At 37.8% G+C, this 24,597-nt stretch overlaps 1 protein-coding gene across 1 annotated transcript in view; it reads left to right on the forward strand.

The window, feature by feature from the left end:
- Window positions 1–96: 96 nt before the first annotated feature.
- LOC110371151 (S phase cyclin A-associated protein in the endoplasmic reticulum) overlaps window positions 97–24,597 on the forward strand; it is a 63,389-nt gene continuing 38,888 nt past the window's right edge. Inside the window, exons 1-13 of the mRNA XM_064041157.1 lie at window positions 97–424; window positions 3,231–3,391; window positions 4,975–7,671; window positions 8,018–8,195; window positions 8,599–8,777; window positions 9,448–9,537; window positions 11,265–11,423; window positions 11,908–12,078; window positions 12,413–12,577; window positions 13,051–13,199; window positions 13,645–14,134; window positions 14,501–14,610; window positions 15,386–15,506. Coding sequence (XP_063897227.1) covers window positions 340–424; window positions 3,231–3,391; window positions 4,975–7,671; window positions 8,018–8,195; window positions 8,599–8,777; window positions 9,448–9,537; window positions 11,265–11,423; window positions 11,908–12,078; window positions 12,413–12,577; window positions 13,051–13,199; window positions 13,645–14,134; window positions 14,501–14,610; window positions 15,386–15,506 — 4,755 coding nt within the window. The 5' untranslated portion in view covers window positions 97–339. The remainder of the gene's footprint in view (window positions 425–3,230; window positions 3,392–4,974; window positions 7,672–8,017; window positions 8,196–8,598; window positions 8,778–9,447; window positions 9,538–11,264; window positions 11,424–11,907; window positions 12,079–12,412; window positions 12,578–13,050; window positions 13,200–13,644; window positions 14,135–14,500; window positions 14,611–15,385; window positions 15,507–24,597) is intronic.

Here is a 24,597-nt window from a genome sequence, read left to right on the forward strand (position 1 = left end):
CAAAAAAAAGGAAATAAAAAATATATATTTTATTACGAGTTTCAAAAATGAAATATTTTTGGTAAACCAACACTGAATGAAACCAACTCCGACACAAGTAAACGAAACTGTCAAAAGGCGAATTGTTATGAAAATATTCGCTAATTTACTTTTCGCATTTTCGCCAGTTGTTAACGTTTAACTGTTTAATTTTGTTATATTGCATTTTTTTATTTTACATTTACCGCACATCGGTTTCAACGTGCATTCAGATGTTCACAAAGTGACTACTATCCGCGAGTGATGTTTTCAGTTCCTTTTTGTTTTGTCCAGAAATATAAAATTTCTGGTTGATTTGCGATGGAGGAAGTCAGGCAGCTGGTGCAAGAGGAGGGCCGAGAGGCTCGGAACCTCGTTGCATTCCATGTGGCCGTGGACACACCAAGTAAATGCATTTTATTAATTACGCTACATAAGTTGGTATGCTAAACAGACGATATGTTCATGTCCGTGGGCGGTATTATTTGTTTCGAAAAGCTGCGTTGAAGGAGTGCCCGCTAGCTTATAAAGCGCGGTATAAAACGTAAACATGGGTCTAAATGTCGTCTTTGTGTTTAGAATAATAGGCAGAATGAAAGAATACCTTTGTGTTATGTTTAGTTTTTCGGAGCTTTTTTTCTTGATTTGCTATCCGATTCTTATTTAAAACAATGTAAACTGATTTAGAGTTAAGCAATGTGTTTAGTATTTGGACTAAGCAATACTTTAACATGTTTAAGAATGGATTTATCCGATTTCTTGTTAAATCTATTCAATATTGCACTTAAGTGTGTGCTTACTGCAGCCTTGAAGTTAGACTCATGACATACTCAAGGCCTTCCTCAGTATAATGGACAAGTTTTTACACTTTGAAGTGTAAGAAATGCTTTACTTCAAATTGCTAATGTAATATTCTAGGTAATAAGAAAATTCATTTCTGTTTACGGGTACACGAAGACCTTATTACATATTAAGAAAATATGTGTTTATCATATCCTACCATAAGGCTCATAAAACCATAAGATATATAGTATAACCAGAAGATAATCTATACATACTTATTTTTTTGATCAAGCTACACAGAAAGTAATTGAAAAAGCTTAAAGCGACTGGTAGCTAAACAAAATTAACCTGTTGTATGTCAAAGCGCAGATATAGGCGAGACACAATTGATTTTCTATTGTTCTATAGTAAGTGACATGCAAGCCATTAAAGATTATCCAGACATAACAATTGTGTTTTACCACACAAAAATTATAATTTGCACCAGTTATTTTAACTGAGACAAGTTACAAATATGGTATTGCAACTTGTATTTACATACTAATTCTAAGAATAATTGTTGACTAATACAACCTGTTTAGACAGTTGTGACTTCTGTATCAACCCGTGATTAGTCATCTGTTTGAAATTAGACTAATTTTACAGTTTTTCATAAGAATAAATAGCTTTTGTGATTAATTACTTGATGCTGTACTTGTAGTCAAGTTTTTAATGTTTGTAACTGAAAATAGTTGTAGAACGGAGACTGTGGAAGCTGAATGAATTGTATAATAAATAACTACAGCAAAATTTCTAAAGTAACTATTTACTTTTTGGGGTTTTGTACCTGAATAGTATAACGGGACCCTTTGTGCGCGAGTCTGACTCGCCCTTGGACTTTTTTTATAATGTTTCTAATGTATTTGAACCAAATAAAAGATAAATGATGTAGTAAGTTAAACTGCTGGAAAACAAATACATCACATCCTCGTCCTTCAAGCCTTTTCTACAATTATGTTGGGAAACAAGTACACTGAAAGTATAAGATAACTCACAAGATTTGCAACTGACAGGAGAAATTATGTTATAGAAATGAAGTACATAGTAGCAGTTGCAGCCTTGGAAAACATAGCGGAACATTTTTTTAATACTGTATGTAAATGGAATCGGGTGTCATACAAATAGATGAATGTTTCTCATTGGAACTTAAGTATATCACGCTGAACTAAATATGTCCCTAGAACTGTTTAATCACCATCATGCTTTTTAATTTGGACAGTCATAAGCTATCAGAGAATAATGACAAGTAATAATAATGAACTCAGAAATCTCACCGATTATTTTTAAAATCATGCTCATGATATGAAATAGAATTTAAAGACAGTAATTTAACGAACAATTTCATGTATTTACGGGTATTGTAACGCATCGGCGCGCAGCGGGACGCCTCGTCAACCATCTATTGAGACGGTATTTTATGGACGCCTGCTGCTATCTAAGATCCGAAATCAAGCAATAATCATTCGTTTGGATCTAACTAAAGAAATATCTATTTCTATACATTTTACGAGCTATAGAAGTCTGCATGTGTTATGGTCGGAAAGAAAGTTTCTGTTTGGCAAGCATCACATGAATTAGTTAGTAAAGATGTTCATCGAGTTAATTTTAAGAGCACCTGCCCGATTACTTTAAAAATGTACTTAAAAATGTAATTAGATTTAATTTAAAAGCAAAAAAAAAATGAGTGGTCCTTGAGTCGACCCTTGAAGCATTCTCTACAATTAAGTTTAACACTACGTTAACGAACACAATATTGCAAAGTATCGATCTACCACGACTCAAGTAAAGTTACTCGTGAGACAATCGATCGTCAAGTTGACACGAGGTTCTAAATCGGGCACCAGACTTGCCATGAATACTTTAGCGCTTGCTTCAGTGACTGCCTAACTTTATTCTTGTCTACTCAAGTCTGGACGGTTACTTTACAAGTCTGCTTCCACGAAAAGATTCGCCGGATAAATATTTCTGGGAATACTTAAATTGAACTTTGGTATTCGCGCAAAGAAAGATAAGTTGTTGTCCCGTATGTCGTCTTTCTGACTACAGAAAGAGAATCTAGACAAAAGTACATCAAATGAAGTTGTGGTGTAGTTTGAATGTCTATTTCAAAACAGATAAGGGTTAATGAAATATCCTTGTAGTTATGTTCCTTAGGCTTCCGAACCTAAAGTCAAAAATAAATAGTAGACCAGATAGTTCCCGGAATTTCCCCCTCATCGTGACGCTCTTAGACTTCTTCGATCTCATCTCATCTTTCGATAACACATTAAAAACCTGGCTGTTAAACCTAGAACAAGAACACCAATCTTGGACAGAAACACGCCCTTCACCACTATGTTGTTTGCTGCTTTTATCATCCTGTATGCTATCTTCTTTCTTTTTCTACTCAGGTCGCATCTCCCGCAAGCCACCCCGCGCGGGCGCACCTCCGCCCCGCCGCGCCACGCCACGAGCCGCCACCCGCCTCCGATCCGCTTCAGCCGGCAGGGACAAGCGCTCAGAACTCCGCGCTAGGTACTGGGCACTGCTGTTTGGAGATCTACAGCGAGCTGTGAGTATGTTTGAATGGTGAAGTTGAGATTACAATGTGAAAGGGGTTTCAAGAAGCTGAGATGTTAAGGGAGGTATTTGAGACTTTGAAAGCTATTAGCAGTCTTAAGAGTATTAAATAAATTGACAACTGAACTTATGAACTTACTACCTAGAGATACGTTTATAATCAAAAATGAACATAAACATCGTTTTAAAAATTTTCACCCCCGATGCAAAAAAAGAGGTCTTATAAGTTCGACCGCTATGGGTTTGCTAAAACGGCTGAACTGATTTGATTCGATACCGTTACGATAGCTTCGATATGTTTTATCAATATAAATTCGATGAAAACATCCCATACGTAAACAGCTCAAGAAGCTGCCAAAAAAACAATCATCATCATCAGCCTTTTATAGTAGATATATAATATAGAAATGTAGGTATCTGAAAAATCTATGCTGAATTCAAAACTTGCAGCAAAGTAAATACCCTACAATTTGATACTGTGTTGTACAAATGACATTTTCATCGATCGTGGTTTAGAAATATCAGGGTGGAAAGCTACGAATAGGTTTGACCTGAATGTCCTTTACAATGCCACGGTCATTTTAAAATAGTAAAATTATATCGATTTCATATTGAACTTGGTCTTGTAAATATTTTAACATTTGTGGACTCTTACTTGATTTATAAATGTAACACCTGTGCATTTACCCATGTATGCAAATGAATTTGCATTTGGTATTAAAATATAGGGATTTTATGTACTGTATTATTTGAAAGGAGTAGCAAAAAACTACACAGAGAGCTACTAATATGCAGAAGAAGAGTTCAGGTATCCGAGTTCTACGGCGATTTAGTGTAAAGAAGATCTTTTTTATTTTTACGGATTTCTGAAATAATGAAAACTTGGTCATCGAATCACCCATTTGGTGATACTTTTGATGCGTCTGACCAAGCTTTTTCTCTCCTGTGCGCTTCCGAAAATTAAAGCGTAATTGCTATTTAATTGAAACCTACAATTGCATTGTAACTTCCAATATTGTCCCCGATCGGAAATTGACCCACACCAAAGCCCTTTAAAAATTCCTCCGTTTCTCTCGAAGTGAATTCAATAATGCATCGACGTCCCTAGAAAGTTCGAGAGTGCATACATAGATAGATAGATAGTTAGGTACATAGATAGATATAATACAGACAGTCTGACCTCAGCTCCATTCTAGGAATAAACATCCCTTTACGAGACTACAAAATCGATATTGCCCGGTGCTCGAACAGGGAAGGTTTGCTTTGTGAATGCAATATTATATGATGCGTCGGGGGAGTTTGTTAAATACGTTTGGCGCTCTTTTGATGTGTTGGTCGTGTTTTGTTTTTCGTGATGCAATTTTTGTAGGTTTTTCGGTTTATATATGTCATGGTATTAAATACATATTGCAATTGCCTATTTAAATAAGTAATATGAGGGAAATCATTTACGATTGACAAGTAAATAAAGGTTTTTAAAGCTGTAGATTAACATATTACGATAGCTTGGTACTATATATTCTTGTTCATCATGAATATACCTAGAAATATTGAAAAATGAAAATCTTTTCACAGATTGGCGAAATTTACAACACAGTTGAAGCTCACGAGAATTTAAACGAGTGCCAAGAAGTGATCCTCGTTTTAGAGAACTACACGCGTGATTTCAAAGCTCTCGGCGAATGGTTTCGACTGAAATGGGAGTACGATAACACCCCTCCTCCTCAAAGACCGCAGAGTCTAGCCTGGGAGATTAGAAAGACTGACTTCGTACGCCCAGAGTCCCGAAAAGGCTATTCAGTCAAGAGTTCCCCATCAGTGTCAGGCAAAAACAGTCCTTGCCTCTCAGGACATAACACCCCAAGTGGAAAAAACAGCCCAAACTTAACTGGCAAAGCTAGTCCCGGTAGCGGAAAAGTCAGCCCAAGGGTAACAGGACATTCCAACAACAGCCCTAAACCTAATATTGAGTTTTTCAGTAACAAAATCGCTTCGAAAATCACAACTAAACCTGAGCCTAAATCTGCTAAAGAGTTATCAAGACTTTCTGATATCAAGGAAAAAGATGTTAAGGATAACATTGAAGAGAATGATTCAGTAAATGGAAAAGCTCCCTTAGATGAAAAGGAGGATAAACCAGTGAAAGATTTGGCATCTCAAACCACCGAAAAAGACAATAAGCTGATCAAAGCATCGGTAGTTGAAATAGGTAAAGCAAAGGAAAGCCCAAACGCTGCACCAAAAATGGTTGTCATCAAATCTCCTAAACGCACAATAACACAAGATGATGCTAAAATAGTCAATGGAGACATTTCCAGCCAGGCTAAGGCTACCATAGCGAAACTGGATGCTATGGAAAATGAATTCTTAGCTAAACAATTGACTGAAAATGCAGCCAAGAATGAGAATATGCTTAATCTTGACAAAGAGATTGAAAAAGCCGTTATAATTGACGCAAATGATAAACCAGTGAAAATCAAAGATCAACTTAAAGATATCAATGGAAAAGTTGATGGTGTTGATAAGAAAGATAATGGAGTGAATGATGAAGCTATTGTCGATGAAAAAGACAGCGTTTCTACAGAGTCACCTGCGAAATCAGAAGATAATTTTGGTGACGTTTCTAATGAAAGTTCCTCCAAGTCCAGTGATGAAAAGCCTACACTAAACGGTGATATAGTACATGATGCTGCAAAAATAATTAAAGACAAGTCTGCATCACCTGAAATTAAAACGAACGATATGAAAAATCAAGAGTCAACTCTAAAACAACAACACGAAAAGCCAAAAAACGCAGAAACTTTAAATGGTACAAAGGAAGAGGCCACCAAGATTGATGATTCTTCAAACAAAGAATCATCAGAATTAAAAGAAACCCTACCATCCGAAGCAAAAGATGGAAAGAAAGATCACGATTCAAAGAAAATTGAACCCAAACCTGCAGTTGAAAAGCCAAGCACAAGACCAGCTTACTCCCAGGCAGCGGCTAAACCAAAACCAGTGAATACAACCAAAACAGAAGTTAAAACTCCAACAAGATTCATAGCTCGAAGCAAGACTGTTGTTGAAATGCGACCCGACCCAGCTTCAAAAGCTCAAAGGCCTTTTCCTAAACGAAATCAGACTAGCAAGTGCAGCTACCCGTTTAATCTGACTACGGGAAGAACAAGTCTCTTTGATGCTCCGGCCAATAAGGCAGTATCTAAAAAGCCCCCTAATCGTACTCAGATGGGCTCTGGTGATAACAAGAATATAGCTAAAGTTGATCTAAAGAAGCGACCGCCGCGACCAGTAACACTGAAAATAAACGAGAAGGGAGATAAAACAGAGAAACTTAATCCTGCATTCGATAAGAAAGATGGAGAAGAATATAGCAGCTCTGACACTATCGTGACTCAAATAGACATGTCACGAATCGAATCCAGCGAGAGTTTGAAGACTTTAGTTCCAGAAGAGGGAGAGTTCGCTAATTCTGTCGAAGTACTTAACGTTGATAATGCTAAGTGCGATAATGATGGCTGGCTGACCGTGAAATCTAGACGATTGAGCCGTGAATCAAAGAAGCAATCTAAATCGCACTGGGCGAACAGATTCCATCAGCCTTCAGCTACAACTAGCCTACCAACTCTCAACATGATTGAATCCCCAAAACAGGAGGTAAAAGAAATTATATCAGCGTCGAAATTAGATCGCGCGAAATCAGAACAGCCACAGAATAAGCCAGAGAAACCTAAAGTTGTAAAACCAAAACCTGAAATCAAAGAAGCTAAGAAAGATTTGTCGATTATAAGGCAGAAATCTGATGTGACTGGGTTGAAAACCCGTACGTCTCGAAGCAAAGCTTTGAAACGAGAGAAAGTTAAGGACACTCCTAAAGACGATGGATCAGAATTGACCAAGAACCGCTTACATTCATCTCTAGAAAGCCTAACAACCGGCCTAGCCAGATCCCAAGAAAAAACCCAAGAAACATTCGACTTCGACAAATGGAAGTCTGAATTCATGACGACTTTCAAATTCCTGGAAGACGATGACCAGATGAATGATCATAACGAGATTCTGAAGTCTGCGGATCCGTCAGAGATGTCTGAAATAGCGGAGATGACGTCACAGATTGAGGAGAATGAGAGGAAGATCAGTTGGGCGCTGGACTTCCAGTCGGAAGTCGATCAGAGGAAGTTGTGTGAGGAGGAAGACTTGCTGAACAGGCAGATCATGGAACTGCAGCAAGTTTCTGATATTGATTTGGATACAGAAACTGACGATACTGAGGTAAGAATGCTATCCTTTTGTTTTATTTGCGCGTTACCCTGTCTAATCGAAATAAGCCAATGTTACGTTCTTGGAATGAACTTTACTTATAGAAATTAATGAATTTACATGGAACACACAACCGATTACCCAGCTTAATAAATACAATGGCGTTTGCGATAAAATAAAAATAAAACAGACACAACTTTCGCAGAACTAAACAGTGTTCTACCAACTCTTGCAAGAAATTACTTAGAAAAAAGTATGGATGACATACCTAGATACACAACATAACATGTTATGACATCCATATTTTGATAAAAATTATGATCATTTATAGTAAAATCTACTATCTTATCTATCACAGACTGACGCAGAAATCCTCTGCGAGGACACATCAGCGGGCGTCTCCTGCCAGTCTACTGAGAACCTGTCCTTAGCTGCCAGTCTAGAAGACCAGTATGAGACGGCTCTAGCCGGCATGTCTTGGGCTGAACGTGTGGATACTTTGGGAGCTTTGGAAGCACTGGTCGCTAGGGATCCAGGTAAATATAACTATAACTTCTTATATGCAAATGTGCAATACACTTAAAACAACGCTAGAAGAACACGCTCTTAGAAATACACGTAAAAATCATTTTCCAGAAGTCTAAACTTAGCATATGATGTTCCATCATGAAGTTCCAGTTCATATCTTCGGGCTGCATCATCAGATTAGTTCGATAATACCATATTATTGTATTGATATCAGAACTACATACGGCTGCTTCATGACGCTGCAATCCTTGTAAGATGGTTGAATTATTTACCTTAGCTTACATTACTCAGTTACATACAGGCTGACCTAATAAAAGCGTGTTAAAAATTAATTGGGTATTTGACTAGGCCCAAAATAAATACTTTATCTAATACCGAATTACATAACTTATTTATTGTTTTTCTTCCCAGGTCGTGCCCAACAACTCCACGCGAAGTTATCGCAAGGCATCAAGCGTCGCGGCAGCCTGCAGGACGCGCTGCGGCGCCTGCAGCTCAAGCAAGCTCGCGCCGAGCGGCAGAGGATCGAGTACCAGACCGAACGAGCCAGGAAGATACACCAGCTGCTGGCCAGGGTTGAGGAAGTTAAGGTAGGGGAGATTTTCTTCATTTTCTTTACCAGGTCGTGCCTAACGTGTCGTAAGAGGCGACTAAGGGAGCTAAGGTCTAGTGCATACCACCAGCACTTTGGGTTGGGCTACCCGCAAAGTGGCGGAGAACCACCTCAATAGCATTCCCAAGGAGGGTTAGCTTCAGGCGGATGTAAAACTTAAGCCAAAACAATTGCAGTATGTAAATGGAAGAAGAAAACATGCTGCGCCGACCCCAAATAAATTGGGGTAAAGTAAGTCTGACACCAGTCTAACCATGGGGTATTGGGTTGCCCGGGTAACTGGGTTGAGGAGGTCAGATAGGCAGTCGCTCCTTGTGGCACACTGGTACTCAGCTGCATCCGGTTAGACTGGAAGCCGACCGCAACACAGTTGGGAAGAGGCTCGGAGGATGATGACCAGGTGGCCCAAAATTATTCTTGTGTAAATAACCTAATTGGTGACTGCTTCAAGTCTAACAGGATGCAGCAGTTTATGTTATACAATAATTTCCTAAAGGGTTTAAAGGCGAGTTAAACTGGTACACAAATATAAAAACAAAGCTCCTAAAGCAGCCTACTTGATGTCTTGATTTAACTTCACTCCACTTTCTAGCTTAAATAACCTGTATTTTTATTTTACTTTATATATTTTTTTATATTCCTTGCAGGTGGCTAAGAATCAGCTTATAGATGAGAAGCGTCTGCGAATGGAGAGGCGCCTTCAGAAAGCCGCTGAGAATAGAGATCAACATCTCAAGGTATAAACTGCTTACAGTTTTTGTCGTACTAACCTTATGTTTGTGTATTGATTTAAAATTGCCACAAAATTACATTGTATCTATAACTTATATTGTTATTGTATCATATCAGGCTTGACATATTGAAAGAAAGAAAGTATATTAATTTGCGTAGCAATACAAAATATACTTATATATGTTATGGACCATGTGATTAATTCGGGCATTATAAATAATGCCCGTGCATTATGAATAACGTCTAGCTTTATCGGGCCATGTGATTAATAACTATCTTAACTTCATTATTTATCACATTGTACGGGCATTATTATATTGCTACATGATAGTTGGGCAATTTGATAATAAAGCTATATTTTATGCGGTGCGAGGGTGGCAGTTGTTCTAATAAATAAATCCTGTTACTTGCTACATATTTTATGATTATTGTTTTAAATTATAATGTTCTATTTTAATGGAAAATTACAAGTCTAGATACAAAATTATTAATTGGACAATTGTCATTTGATTTACTAACTCGGCCTCGTTTTTCTTGATCTCATTTTTCTTGGCTCGTTTTTTTTAAAACATTGTATTAAAAATTGAACTTAGTGACGAAAACGAATCGCTGCAAAACCGACTCCACGTAGTCTTGTCTGCCCTACCCCTAGAGTGCAATTCAAAACCGCGTAGACGCGGAGGGGCGAGCCGGCCAGCAAGCCGAAGCTGCGGTGGTGAGCGTGAAAACCATCTGCGACGATAAGCTCGCATGGGACCGCCGGAGCCCCGCAGCGCCGGAGCCGTGACAGAAGCCATGCTTGCTGCAATGTTGCATGCTTACTTCCATGCTGGGTCAATTAATATGTGATGTGTTATGTTAAGAAAATGAAATTAAATATGTTTGTATTACTTTGCCCAACAGGTCACGGGCAATATGTATAGTGTCCGGTCAATTTGATTATTTGAATAATTATTATCAAATTGCACTCTCATATTGGGCATTTTTCATAATGACCGGGCATTATGTATACTGCCCAATTTATCACTTGGTCCATAACATATATATGTCGGCGTCAGGATCCGACATCGTTAAATAAAACAAAGAGGTCTTCACAGAATCACTCACTGGTTTACTCCAATTAACACAATATTAGTCACTACAATTAATACTAACGAAATAAATGATCACGTGGGAGGTGTGAACTCGGCAACGGTCGGCGAACGAATGACCCGAGTCGTGCGCGCGCGCCGCTTTATATAAGGTCCACCGTTGACAGATCGACGGTTGACACATCGACGGTGGCGCCATCATATACAAAATACATAGTACAATATGTACTAGCTTGTGCTCGCGGGACCACCCGCGTCCCGTAGTCGGATGGTGACAAAAACTATCCTAAAACCTTCTACCGGGTCTAAGTTACGTCCCCTCTAATTTTCAGCCAAATCGGTCAAACCGTTTTCATGTTATGTCGTGACAACGGAAAGCAGGTTTCATTTTTATGTATATGTATATACAAAAGTGACACACTTTTGAAAAGTACATCTTACTTTTTTTTTACTGTAGTAGGAGCACATTTTAACCACTTCATATTGTTTCAGGAGTTAATAAAGCTTTTTCATAATTTATTTATTCTTAGTCTTTGTTTTAACAGACTTTCTCAATGGAGGTTCTCAATTCGGACATTTGTACGTTTTTCAGCGTGACATTTCTCTTTAAAAACTATAACGTATATAATACTTTCCCACAGGACATAGTCCGCAAAGCTCACGATGAAGAAGAGAAACTTCGAGAGATAGCGTTCATCAAACAGCTAGAAGCCGAGAACAGACGCCACGAGTTCCTCGAGCAGTGCCGTACGCATACTACACGACTGCGACAGATGAGGCGGGATCGATTGTCTAAACTTGTAAGTAACAGCATACTTATAGAGAGGGTTACTTGTCATTAATGACCGGTACTTGAACGCGTGATCTCTTGCAAACATTTGCAAAGAAACTTTTTTTGTACTCATTAGTTTAATCACAATAGCTGTCTGAAACTGAAATTAAAAGCAGAAGACAAAAGTTTCTTTGGGAAAGTTGGTTGTATGTTATGAGTATCATCACTTGCTTATCTATCGGTCACTATTATTAGTACCTCATATATGATGTAAAAAACACAAAACCTAACGGTAATCTTTTTGTAATTGAAAAGGAATTAGGACATATTTGTTACAAACGTAACCAACCTTCCGAGTAGTTTCTCAATACGGTTGTTTGTATTTTTTATATTGTAATAGTGACGTCTTCCTAAACCAATTTTGTTTTGATATCTATTGAGACAGTTTTACACGGCCAGTTCCTGGTTTCTTTCTGTCTAATTTTATATACCTACTTATTATCCCTTTGCAGGAACAAAAAGCAGCTCGCGAGGCGGCAGTAGGAGCCCGGCGCCAGGCTTTAGAGGCAGCTCGCAAGTTACACGTGGAGACTCTGCTGGAGAAGAGGAAGGAGAGAGACGCCCGGGTCGAGGAGCTCAAGGAGCTCAAGAAGCAGGAGAGAGATGACGCTGCTAGGGAGAAGGTGAGATAAAGTCAAAGTCAAAAGTCAAGTCAATGAACTCACTTTGACTTTGACTGTAGCAGGCAGTGGTCACAAAGTTGCCGGCCATGTTTAGGAGCTTTGGGCAGAAGAAAAATAAGAATAAATAGAAGAAAAATAATCCTAGAAAAAGGTTTCCCCAAATCAAATTTAAATTATTTTATTTCAATTAGGCCTTTACAAGCACTTATGAACATAAAAATTTAAATAACTTTGATTCTAGTTGCCCATTTCAAAAGTAGCTTAACTTTTCCTATGGAGAAAAACAGGCAAGGAACTCCATGGTTATTTTTTAAAATGTTTTATTACTTTCTAGGCGGAAGGCGTAAAGTCCCGTCTATCAGCATTGGCGGCGGCTGCCGAGCTAGAAGCTGATGCCCTGCGGTCCCGCATCCGCGACAAGCAGGACGCCAGCCAGCTCCGCCTCGAGAACCACCTGCAGGCCATACGGGAGAAGGCCACTACTGGACCCAGGCAGCCTGTAAGTTATCAGTTCTACATAAATATAGTGTAATAAAGAGAAAAAAAAAGATTGTTTGTAGGCTTCTAAACTACTGAACCGATTTGAAGAATTCACTGTCTTTGTTCGGATGCGTATAATTAGTTCCTTTAGGATGCGGGTGATCAAGAACCAGCCAATTGTTCACGGAACTTGCGAAGTCTACCTATACTGACTTGAGTTATTCGGCGAACCTCTTATCTTCAGATCGGTTTCTGGAAAAACTCCTTAACTTATGTAGTAATTATGTACATAATAAGATATCAATTCACAGCTCTATCTAACATTGCTATCACCACACATATTAGAGTGTTAACGATCTGCAAAATTGACTGCTAAGGCCAAAAATTTCGCCCTTTTTCGACATTGAAAGTTCTGACTAAACTATTTCCTTAACATATGCCAATAACATTACATAGTCCCGGGTTTTATTCCTGAACTTTTACACCCAACAGACAACATCAGAAAGCCAGGACCAGACTGCAAAGGAAGAGAAGGACTTACAAGAAGAAGCCGAGAGACTGGAACAAGAGAGACGCGAGAGAGAGAAGCAGAAAGCTATCAAGAAGAAGGCCAGGAAGGTCAAACAGAAACTATTAAGCACGTAAGTTAGCGTAGCCTTGATTAAAATAGGTCTTATTATGACCTGCCTAGAGTCTTTCCAAATAGCTCTTATTGTCATCGGTCTAGCTTTGCGGTTGGGGTCGGCTTCCTGTCTAACCGGATGTAGCTGAGTACCAGTGAACTACAGTTAGCGACTGCCCTATCTGACCTCCTCAACCCAGTTACCCGGGCGACACAAAACCCATTGATAAAAATAATTGGCGGACTTTTTGATTATTGACAGTGGTAGGGTAGGATGATACCTTTATTTTGTGTTGTGAGATTTATTTGGATATTATTATATACTTGTAACGACTATTTCTCTAATAAACCTCAAGCTTACATAAGCTTGAGGTTTATTAGAGAAATAGTCATGTAATAAAAACGAAACACTTCTTTACAAGTACATTATGAATAGAATTCACCATTCACCTTCTCCTTTCCAGAAGCAACGAAACAATAGCACTAGACGAGACGGCAATCATAGACGTATTAACTCCTACCATAACTAAAACGTGCAAAGTCATCCACCAAATTTCACACATTATCGACCCGTTCCTAGAAAACTCCAACTGTGACACAGAAAACAAGAAAACCGAACAAAACGGCTTCGAAGAAGAACCCGACAAGAAAAAACACAAGAAAAACAAAAATAAAATCGTCAACGGAGATGTGGAGAAGAAGTCTAATAAAATGGAGAATAATAATAACAAGGAAGAAGATGGAGAAGTGAATACTAATAAAAGAAAGAAGAAGAAGAATGGTAATGATAAAGATAAGCCGAAATTGAGTAAGACTAGTTCGGTTTGCTCTTCTCTGAGTGACATGAGCTTTAGTTCAGGGAAGACAGAGAAGAATAAAGGTGTTATAGATATGCCTTATTTGGAAAGGCAGTTGAATGAGTTGCATAGAATTGTGGAGAAGTGCACTAAATTGGTAAGTTGGTACTTTTTAACTGTATTTTTTCCTTTGATATTCTAAATTCGACTATAGGTTCTTTGCAGTAAAGACAAAAAATCGGTATAATTAGTTGGTCTGCAGATTCTATACATCTTTGAATAGTGCTTAAACGTCGCAGCGAAGTTAATCCCTTAAAAGATAGTCAAAATTATAGACATCAATAATTGTAAAAATTGATCATTATCCACCCAGGCAATACTTATTATCATAAAAAAATAAAAACTTTTTAGGCTTTAATTTAATCGAAACTCACATTTAGTTTACTAATAGTTTTATTTGTTCCTTTCTGGAAAAATGTGATCTGGTTTTTTGATAGACTTATAATGAATTAATTCATTTCAGCCAGCGGCGGAGAAGAATTCTCTACACAAGATACATTTGCTGAAAGTAATGGGAGATCTGTTTTCGATTGCTTGCGACCGAGATGATCTTGTATCGCAGTTTACTGCTAAGTAAGTGTTCATAAAATAATACTTTTTTAAACGATTTGGGTGGGAAATGCTGATATAATCAATGATTACTGTACCTGGTATCCATATCATATTTTTCTATGTTTGCTTTTAAATCCGAAAATATCTAAAAAAAATCGCGCCCTCTCCTTTGTGCGTAGACTTTATTCCAAATTCAGAAACTAAAATTACTAAAATTTACGCGCACTCATGCACGCTTTCATGTTATTTCTTTGTTGGCTATATGACTTTACAAATGGCAGGATCAATTTTTTTTATTGACATGTTCACATCTATGTGACCGCCTCTAATACCAACGCCCTTGATTGCGGTCGTCTTTAAGTAACGCTAAGATAAATACAAAAAAAAAAAATGCTTCACGTTGAGAACCTCCTCTTTTTAGGGTTTCGTACCCAAAGGGTAAAACGGGACCCTGTTGTTTTCGCTCCACTGTCCGTCCGGCCGTTCGTCACCAGGCTGTATCTCATGAACCGTGATAGTTAGAAAGTTGAAATTTTTACAGATGATGTATTTCTGTTGTCGCTATAACAACAAATACTGAAAACTAGAATAAAATAAATATTTTCGAGGGCTTCCACAGAACAAACGTGATTTTTTGCTCATTTTAAATAATGGTACGGAACCCTTCTTGCTCGAGTCCGACTCGCACTTGGCCGGTTTTTTTTTGGTAGTCGGTTGAAAAGGGGTCAACAAGAATTGTCCTTGTGGAAACGACACTTATTTATAACTATTATAATGTAATATTGATTGTGTTCAGGGCCCTGCACACGGCGGTGCTGGTGACGTCGCGCACGATATCGCTGTGCAACATGAGCGCAGGGTACTTCATGAGCACCGGCGTCTGCGTCTACGCCGTCAAGCTGCTCAGCATGATACTGGTAAGTACATATTGTAGTGTTTATTGTAGGTTTTTATGTTAGGGTAATCTACGTAAACGCTGATGAACTGCTAAATACTAACACCTTTTGTAACCTATGAACACAGAATAAAGAGCTTTGACTTTGAGAATGTCAGCAAGTTCACTAATAAAACTTGAAGACGTGATTTGAGCCTGTCATGTCTAAATTTTGGAAAAAGTTTTCGGTATAAAACATAATTACGTACTCCGTATTCGATATCAACAACTTTTATTACAAAATCTGTTATGAAACTACAATGAAATTGTTTCTCCTATAATAAGAACAACGACATCTATCCTTTGTAGTATAAACTGCAACCGAAAAAAATTTGTTAGGATTAATAGCGCCATCTGCCGGTGAAAGAAAACGCTGGTGTTTGCTATTGTTACTAACAGATGGCGTTGTATGTTTCGTTTATAGAAACTGTTTTTTATTTATAGTTCGGCCGTTCAGAGAATGCGTTCCTGACACCTATCAGTTAGTCAGGACTAGTGATGGGCACAACATAACACTGAGTTCGTTACCGTTCCCCCAAAATAAACCGCCGCATTATTTTAAGATTATTTTCGTTTTAAATTGGCGGAATCATTTAAAATTTATATTTTAGTTATTTAAGTGGAAACCAAAAAAAGGTAATATTCATATAATAAAATCGTTTTATTTATTCTTTGTTACAAAGTTACAATCTGTATTTCTATGCAATAAAGTAAGTACATTGAATTGAATGTGCGTACAGAATGTTAATCAGACTCCGATTCGCTTGAGGAGGTGGTGTCTTCATCATCATCTTCGCCTACGTGTATATTACGTGTATATTAGGTATTATCAATAACAGAATCAATCCTGATATTTCGGTCAAAATCTTCCAAAATCAGGTTTTAGCGCACGAAACGACAACAAATGACTATTTGGCGTCACAAAATGACGGCCCATGATGCCATTTGGGGTTACCATTTTCAACCTAAATATAAAAATGCTACTTTCTTTCGCGCGTTCAGTTTGATCATAGTTTTATTTTTATATTTCATAAAAGTTATCCTATAGTCCATTATTTTCAAATTCTTAAAAAGAAAAACAAAACGTATTATTTTATATTATAAGTATAACTGTATAAGAACCATCAACCAGAACAGATTACGATACTTGCCTGTTATTTTTAGCACAGCACTACAAATATAAAGCGCTGACATAACCTTGTAATAGCGCAGTATAGATTTAGAAAAATATTGTTTACCAAGTTATTTGACACTCAATTTGGCACAAAATTACAACATTAATTGATTATTATTGATATAATAATGTTGTTTTAATGCTCAACAATTGTTAAAACGATAAACAACCAGCAAAAATATTTTTATCGTACTGCAACGCCATTACAAAGTTACGTCGTCAGTTCAATCGCGATGTGTCAGAAACGCATTCTCTGAGCGGCCGAACTATAGTTTTGATCATATATTTATTTTTATTGAACTTTTAGTTATATGGATTGGTTACTTTTATCCCATTATTTGAATTTAATTTCAATATAAAGAATCTTCTCCTTTTGGCAGTCGGTTATAATCCCACAAAGCTCACAATACAAAATTTGTTTGTCCACACCAATTGCATTTCACAATATCCATTTTCTACAATAATCGGCCTAGCCTTTTCCCAACTACATTAGAGTTGACTTCCAGTCTAACCGAACGCAGCTGAGTACCAGTGGTCTTACAAGGAGCGACTGCCTATCTGACCTCAACCAACCCATCATCCTCCTCCGAGCATCCGAGCCTGTTGGGGTCGGCTTCCAGTCTAACCGGATTCAGCTGAGTACCAGTGCTTTAAAAGAAGCGACTGCCTATCTGACCTCCTCAACCCAGTTACCCGGGCAACCCGATACCCCTTAGTTAGACTGGTGTCAGACTTACTGGCTTCTGACTACCCGTAATGACTGTCATGGATGTTCAATGACAGCCGGGACCTACAGTTTAACGTGCCATCCGAAACACAGCCAATGGTGTCTAAGATATATGTACTTAGAAAGTACATACAAACTTAGAAAAGTTGCATTGGTACTTGCCTGATCTGGGATCGAACCCGCGCCCTCAAACTTGAGAGGTTGGTCTTTTACCCACTAGGCCACCACGACTTCTACCGACCCCTTTTCTACAAAAAAATAAAAAACAGTAGGTACTGCGTCCCAAAACATTAACGTACATCAGAAACTTTAATCAAGTCAGTTGGAATACATGAAAATTAACTAGGCAGAAAACGTTACCCTTTCGCCCATAGCAAGGGTTGCTTTATGTGTATGTCCGAACTTTTGCGCGCAATCTCGGAAAGTGCTCGCCTCATTTGCCGTGTCTTTTTAGAGCCCCCGCAGACCACAGACTTTTTATCGGCCGATAGTTTAGTCGGGTTGGCCTGCTAGTACGCACACCGAGCCAACTAAACAGTTTAGTCGGTGATGAGCGCGCAGACTATCCCAACAGTCTGCCGACTATTTGCTAGTTTCTAACCAACTGGTGAAAAGAGTGGTCGCACCGCACAATGAAAATTAATAAAACATTGCATAGGAATGTTATTATTGATCTCATACACCAGAGAAGGAAAATTAAAAAGAAAGCCCGAGAGTATTGGGTGCATCATATCTTTAGTGATAGATTATAAAATGGAAAATTTTACACTAAGTATGCATTCCAAACTACTCGATTATTAAAGTGCAGGGCTTTTTTCGACTTCCTAGATCAAAGTCACGATCGAAGATTCCGAAATAAGTGACTGAGAATTGGGCGACGCCATTTTACAAAACACGCGCGACCGACCATTCGCTGTCAAAGCTCGGAGCGAACTGAACTATCGGCTTAGTCGGCCGACTAAAAAATCGTTATGTGTGCGCGTGTGGTAGGGAGCCAATACTGATTATATGGTCGGCCGATAGTTTGCCGACAGTTTAGTTTGAATGGAATCGGGAAGCCCATCAAACTTGTTTATCGGCCGATACTAAATCGTCATAGTGTGCGCACTTGCTTACATCTGCGTACTGATTAAGAGCCCGACCAAACTATCGGCCGATAAAAAGTCTGTGGTCTGCGGGGGCTCTTATTGGTTGTTTTATGAATTTTGGTTATTTGGTAAGTAATGCTAGTTTTTATGTTGTTTTTTTTTTTGTATAAATTGTTGGCCTCATATGAAGGGATTTAGTTATTATAACTGTTTTGTTTGTTTGTATTTAAAGTCTTTGAAATAAGTAAAGCTAATTGAAAAACTCTTCCTCTATTTGCAAGCTACACTATAGGTACCCTAATGACATAAACCATATTTTATCCGGGTTACGGTAGCAGTGATCCACGTTATACGGGTGGAACAAACAGAGAGAAATAGCTAGTGATATACTTGCCCTCTGACTTGATATAAATCCATGTGAGATATACTTTGTTATTTACCAACTTGGGTTTCATCATCATCATCATCATCATCTCAGCCATAGGACGTCCACTGCTGAACATACGCCTCCCCCTTAGATCTCCACAGATACCTGTTGGAGGCGACCTGCATCCAGTGTCTTCCGGTTTGGGTTTCCATTGCAATTCCCCACTTCTAAAAACCTTCAATAATCACAACAGTAACAGTACTAAAATAGGCAATACTTGCTATTGCTTTTAAGCTAAAACTTCAGCACGTCACGAGTGCACTAAGTTCCCGTTAGTAGCAGCTGTAAATTCTACCCCCTTACGGAGAGTCGTGACGTTACTATACATTAACTATATGTTACTTACTATACGTGGCTATATGTATCTAACTATGTATGTAATATACTTCTATTAATGAAGAGGGAATATTTGATTGTTTCTTTGTATGAAACAATAGGCTCCGAAACTACTAACCGATTATAAACTACTGAACAGATTTGATTTATTTTTCACTGAAACGGGAAGCGGGTAAAATCACGGGAAAATTGCTAGTATTTATATATGTATAATATATGTATAATAAGAAAAATGCTATGATTGTTTGTTTGAATGAATCGTAAGTACTGAATCGATTTAAATGATTCTTTGACTGTTAGGTAGCTCTGTTTTGGTATGGCAAGTAGTTTCTCTAAGACGCTGGTGGAACCGCGTGATACAGCTAGTTAACTATACGTTACTGTACGCAGCTGTATATAGCTATACGTAGACGTGTGTGGGTATGTTAGGCGCTAGACGCCGCCGTGCTAGAGACGAATGACGAGCAGTGGTTTTCAGGGCTGGCGCGAGGGGGGAATAAATTGTAGTTACAAAAATATATATATATATAAATTAGGTATATTAGTTATTTTTAATAGCATGCTGTACTTATTATATTTATTGTAGATTATTTTCACATAATATTGCCTATCATTTTATCATATCCTTATTGCTTGGACAGTGTTGGCAAGCAATTTAAGGATATGATAAAGTGTGATATGTTGATGGACCCAAATAATTAAATAAAAAATAAAAATTGATTTAAATAACGTTTTTTCTTGTATAAAACGTATGATTTTGCGCACTATGTCAATGACTAAAATATTTAAAAAATATCTTGATCTAATTCTCTAGAGTATTGTCATTATTTCGGCTCCCATTACTTTCAAGATCTGCTCCTGTAATTTTTTAGAACAAAATGTTCTACAAATACATATAATTCGTGTGCCAGCCCTGTGCGCTACTCGGCAGTAGCCGGTTGAGTGGGTGGGCGCCCTAAAAGCGCCGCTAATGCATCCGACGCGACCGTTCACGCCGCGCCCCACTCGCCGAGGTACTTGCCACTATGCCACTAGTTATATTATATGTTTAGTAGGTACTGATGGAGCTATATTGAAGGTTTTTGATATCAAAATCTGGCTTTTGTAATAGAAAATGCTAGATTTTGACGTTTTTTGAAATTGATATAATGACCGTTCACACTTATTTGGTACTCGACCAGCAACTTGCCGCTGGTTATACATATGTTTAAGCTAGTAGTAGGTACTACAATATCTAAATTGGATATTGTTTTAGATTTTATATGAAAAAGTCTGACTTCTAGACACATTTTCTCTACACTGCAGAACTAAACTTCTATTGGGTGAAGCATTTTAGTTCTACAGTATTCAAGTAATGGCATTCAATGATACAAGTTTGTAGCGAATTATTGAAGGTACATACTTACTATGCTTCGTTTACACAGGACCTAAGTGTACTCACCTTAAGGCGATTATCACACTGCCCCGCATGATGCAGCGTAGTGCGTGGATGCGTTTTTTCTCCGTTGTATGGAAATATCTCCGTTTGTATGGAAAACACGCATAGTCCAACACACTGAAAATGCATCCACGCGCGTTCATGCGGATCACGCACATACACGCGGAGAAACACGCACCCCCGCGCGTAGGTGCGGGGCGAAACGCAAGGTATGGCACACTGATCCCGCAGTCACGCGCGTGATTTTGAATGGGCGTGACGTGTATATTTGAAAATGGAACTCGATGAGAGCCGCTGTGCGTGAATTTACAAAATGCACCTACGCGCGTGAGTGCGTGAAAAACCCGCACGATGATGCAGATCTGCACTCCCGCAAGAACGCGCGTAGGTGCGTCGACACGCAAGATGCAGCGTGATGCGGGGCAGTGTGAAGATCACCTAATACTTGGACTAGTAACTGTCTACCTCAATATCATACTCAGTTGACGCCGTTTCATTTTTTCTGTAATCTCAAAATCAAGGTCCAAAAATTCACGTTAATTACATCTCAACTTTCACGCCAGTAATTAAAACTTGGCTTCATAAAATCATATTAAACACAAGGACTCGAATAACCAGACGTTTCTGAAACAATGATACACAATAATAATTTCCGCTAAACTATAAAGATTTTTATCTCAATTCGCTACCGTGTACAGAAATAAAAATAATATAATCCAAGAATATACTTACCGTAAGCTTTTACTGTGTGTTGTAAAATAAATAATAAAAAAAATATAAGTCGGACCTCTAATTAGGCAGTAACCGACTCTTCGATACAAATTCTGTAGTCGTTATATAAATAAATAAAAAAGGTTTTTTAGCTTCGCTTATCTTTGAGGACGGTTCTAAGATATCGATGGGACTTATATTTGTGTTTTTTTTTGGGTTTAGTGCACATAATTCTTGTTTAGATTACTTGGTTATAAAATGATTTTGTTTCTAATAGGAGAGAATTGGTCTATTTGTGATTTTCTAAAAGTCTGTTCCATATTGCTACTGGTTTCATAATATTTTATGATCACATTTTTATGGTATTTTTCTCATAAAAGCACATTTTTCTCTGTTCATTTATCATTATAGGTAATTCATTTTTTATTTCAAAATAAATGGATTGAACTGAAATTGGACTTCAAGCAGGAGAATACACCTACTTCATTTAAGAGTTTGAGATAGGCTCTAAGACAATCACACTTTATGTCCTTACTTTCAAATGCAGTTAAAACGAATAATAATACAATCACTTATACAGCGCATTGTTTCACAAAAAGCGTATTAACGGATTTATTTTAATGTTCATTCTTACGACTTCCCAACGCCCGTACAATCTCAGGCAATAAAAAATGTTATTAAAAACTCGCGAAAAAGCATAATTGTTGCATATTTGCAATAAAAATAAAATGGAGAATTTTAATCTTATGCAGTTCCGTAACAGAATTGCTCGCTGATAAAACGCGGTTCGCTCTACTGCTTATTTTGGCGAATAAAATAAATTATGTACATTTGAATTGCATTTTTGAAACGTTTTCCAAAATGCTTGCTTTCTTTGACGCTGAGTAGTATAGTTTTAAATAAATATATAATATTACACCTGTTTACTTTTATTGAACGGTTAGGCAGGTTATTGTATCTTCAGATTTCACGCTAATTTTAAAGCCTAATTCTGCCACGAATAGTGAATTTATTTTGCCATTAAAAATGCATTGATCCTGATTCGACTATTGTATGTTATAAAATTACACATAAAAATCTCTTTAATACATTGCTTTCCACATGCTCTGGATTTGTACATTCGCTCAAAAGAAGCTCAACAGCCAAATATAACAGTATGATGACAAGTAAAAATGTGTGTAACTCTCCAATATGGAAAATCATAAAAGAAATGTAATATGGTGTAGGTTTTACGGTCCCACTCGCTCTTCGAGTGGCCTCCAACTGTTTTAGATGTCATAAAACGCGAAAGAGCTTATGAAATTCAGACAAAGTACTACCGGTGCTTTTGACAGTCTTTCATATCCTTGCAATAAGGAAGTTATATGTAATCTTTGATGAGACTTCATAGATTGTAACATCCTTTACAGGTGTACGTTTAATATGGGCAGGAAGTTTTAATAATTTGAAATTGAAATGCGATAAAATTAGCCGGTACTTAGTTGGAAATGGTACAAATTGTAAAGTTGATGCTTTTTAACATAGTTGCCTTTCGCAACCAGCTTCAACCCATTTTAAAGTCTTCGATTAGAAATAGTGCATCGGAAGGTATTTTTGAATTTCAAGAATTATCAGTGTAATGTTGAAATGTTGAATGATAATGCTCAATCCTTCTCCGTGTTAGAGGAAGCCTGTGCCCTTGTGATAAAAAGGCACAGGAACAGTTGAAATGATTCCTCTTCCCAAGGATACAAACTGTCTTGTAGATCCTTCGTTAATCATACAAAATCTCACCAGTCCTATGAATATCCACACAGAACCAGATTTAGCAACTACGACAAAAATTAATCATTATCTTCGTAGAGATCGAAAATATAAACTTTATTAGTCGCAATTAAAACCCGCTTATTGAATCGTACAGCCGCGGCAATGTTAATTGGTCTTTATCGCTCACGCCATCTTGGATTTTTTTTCGAAATTCGAAGTGTGTTCGTTGTTTTTTCTCGTAAATCTAGTTCTTTATTAGGGTCGGGTGACATTGTTCTGATAACATCTTTGGCCGATATTTGGGATGCGGATTTTTTGTAACGGCTAAGGTTATTTATGATATCTAATGGGCACGGGGCCTTAGCGAGTTTACGCCACCGGCTGTTGCCAAGTATAGGTGTGTTTGAGCTGAATTTGAATGTGATGTGTGATATGCTAATAAGTTTGAAGGGACGTGAAATGTGTTTGATCTTAGTTGCCAAACACCAGTAGCTGTGTCAGCTTATTTTTTATGATTTATTGTAATATCCAGAAGTTATGAAGAGATGTCCTAAGAATTGGTTAGATAACATTGTAAAAGGTTTCTAATGTTCTATGTATCAGACCACCTCAAAATTCTATGCACAAATGTTCATTCAAATCATTATGCACTTTACTGACCAAATAATTTACTGGCGCAAGCCCACTCACCCCGTCAAACGCGCCTTAGTAACACGACAGTATACTAGTTCCTCCGCGTTGACGGATATCGTGTTGGTGTATGTATTAGTCACACTGAACTAATTACACATAATTAAGCTCGCGACTGGCTACTCACCAAACATTTACTGGAGCAAGCACACTTGCCCGTTCAAACGCGCCACAGTAAATCCACACTGTCGGACATCGCGTTGATGTATGTACAAAATGTACATAGAGTAATTGTGCTGGAGTTTGCATACACTGGTAGCTTACTACTGTCTTATACTAGGACTGGTGTCAATGTTAAGGGGCTAGAGGTCCAGAAGTTACACATTACCTGCCATTTCGAAGGAAGTAGTATAAAGACCAGATCCATGAGTGTTAAACGGCTCTTGTTGTATTTTGATTAAATACTATATTCTATAAAATAAAACTTTGCACAACATTACATATGCAATACAAGAAATTACTGAGATAGACTGACGTGATAAGGATCCAAATTCACAAATATTTTCGCATAGGTAGGTTTTCGATAGGTCTAGCTAGAGACATTGTAATTGGGTAATGGCAGCAGTTGACTAAGTTAAAAATAAAATCTATACTAATATTATAAAGCTGAAGAGTTTGTTTGTTTGTTTGTTTGAACGCGCTAATCTCAAGAACTACTGGACCGATTTGAAAAATTCTTTCAGTGTTAGATAGCCCATTTATCGAGGAAGGTTATAGGCTACTTTTTATCCGGGTTC

Source organism: Helicoverpa armigera, chromosome 24 (assembly GCF_030705265.1).
Source record: "Helicoverpa armigera isolate CAAS_96S chromosome 24, ASM3070526v1, whole genome shotgun sequence".
Classification (NCBI taxonomy): Eukaryota; Metazoa; Arthropoda; class Insecta; order Lepidoptera; family Noctuidae; genus Helicoverpa; species Helicoverpa armigera.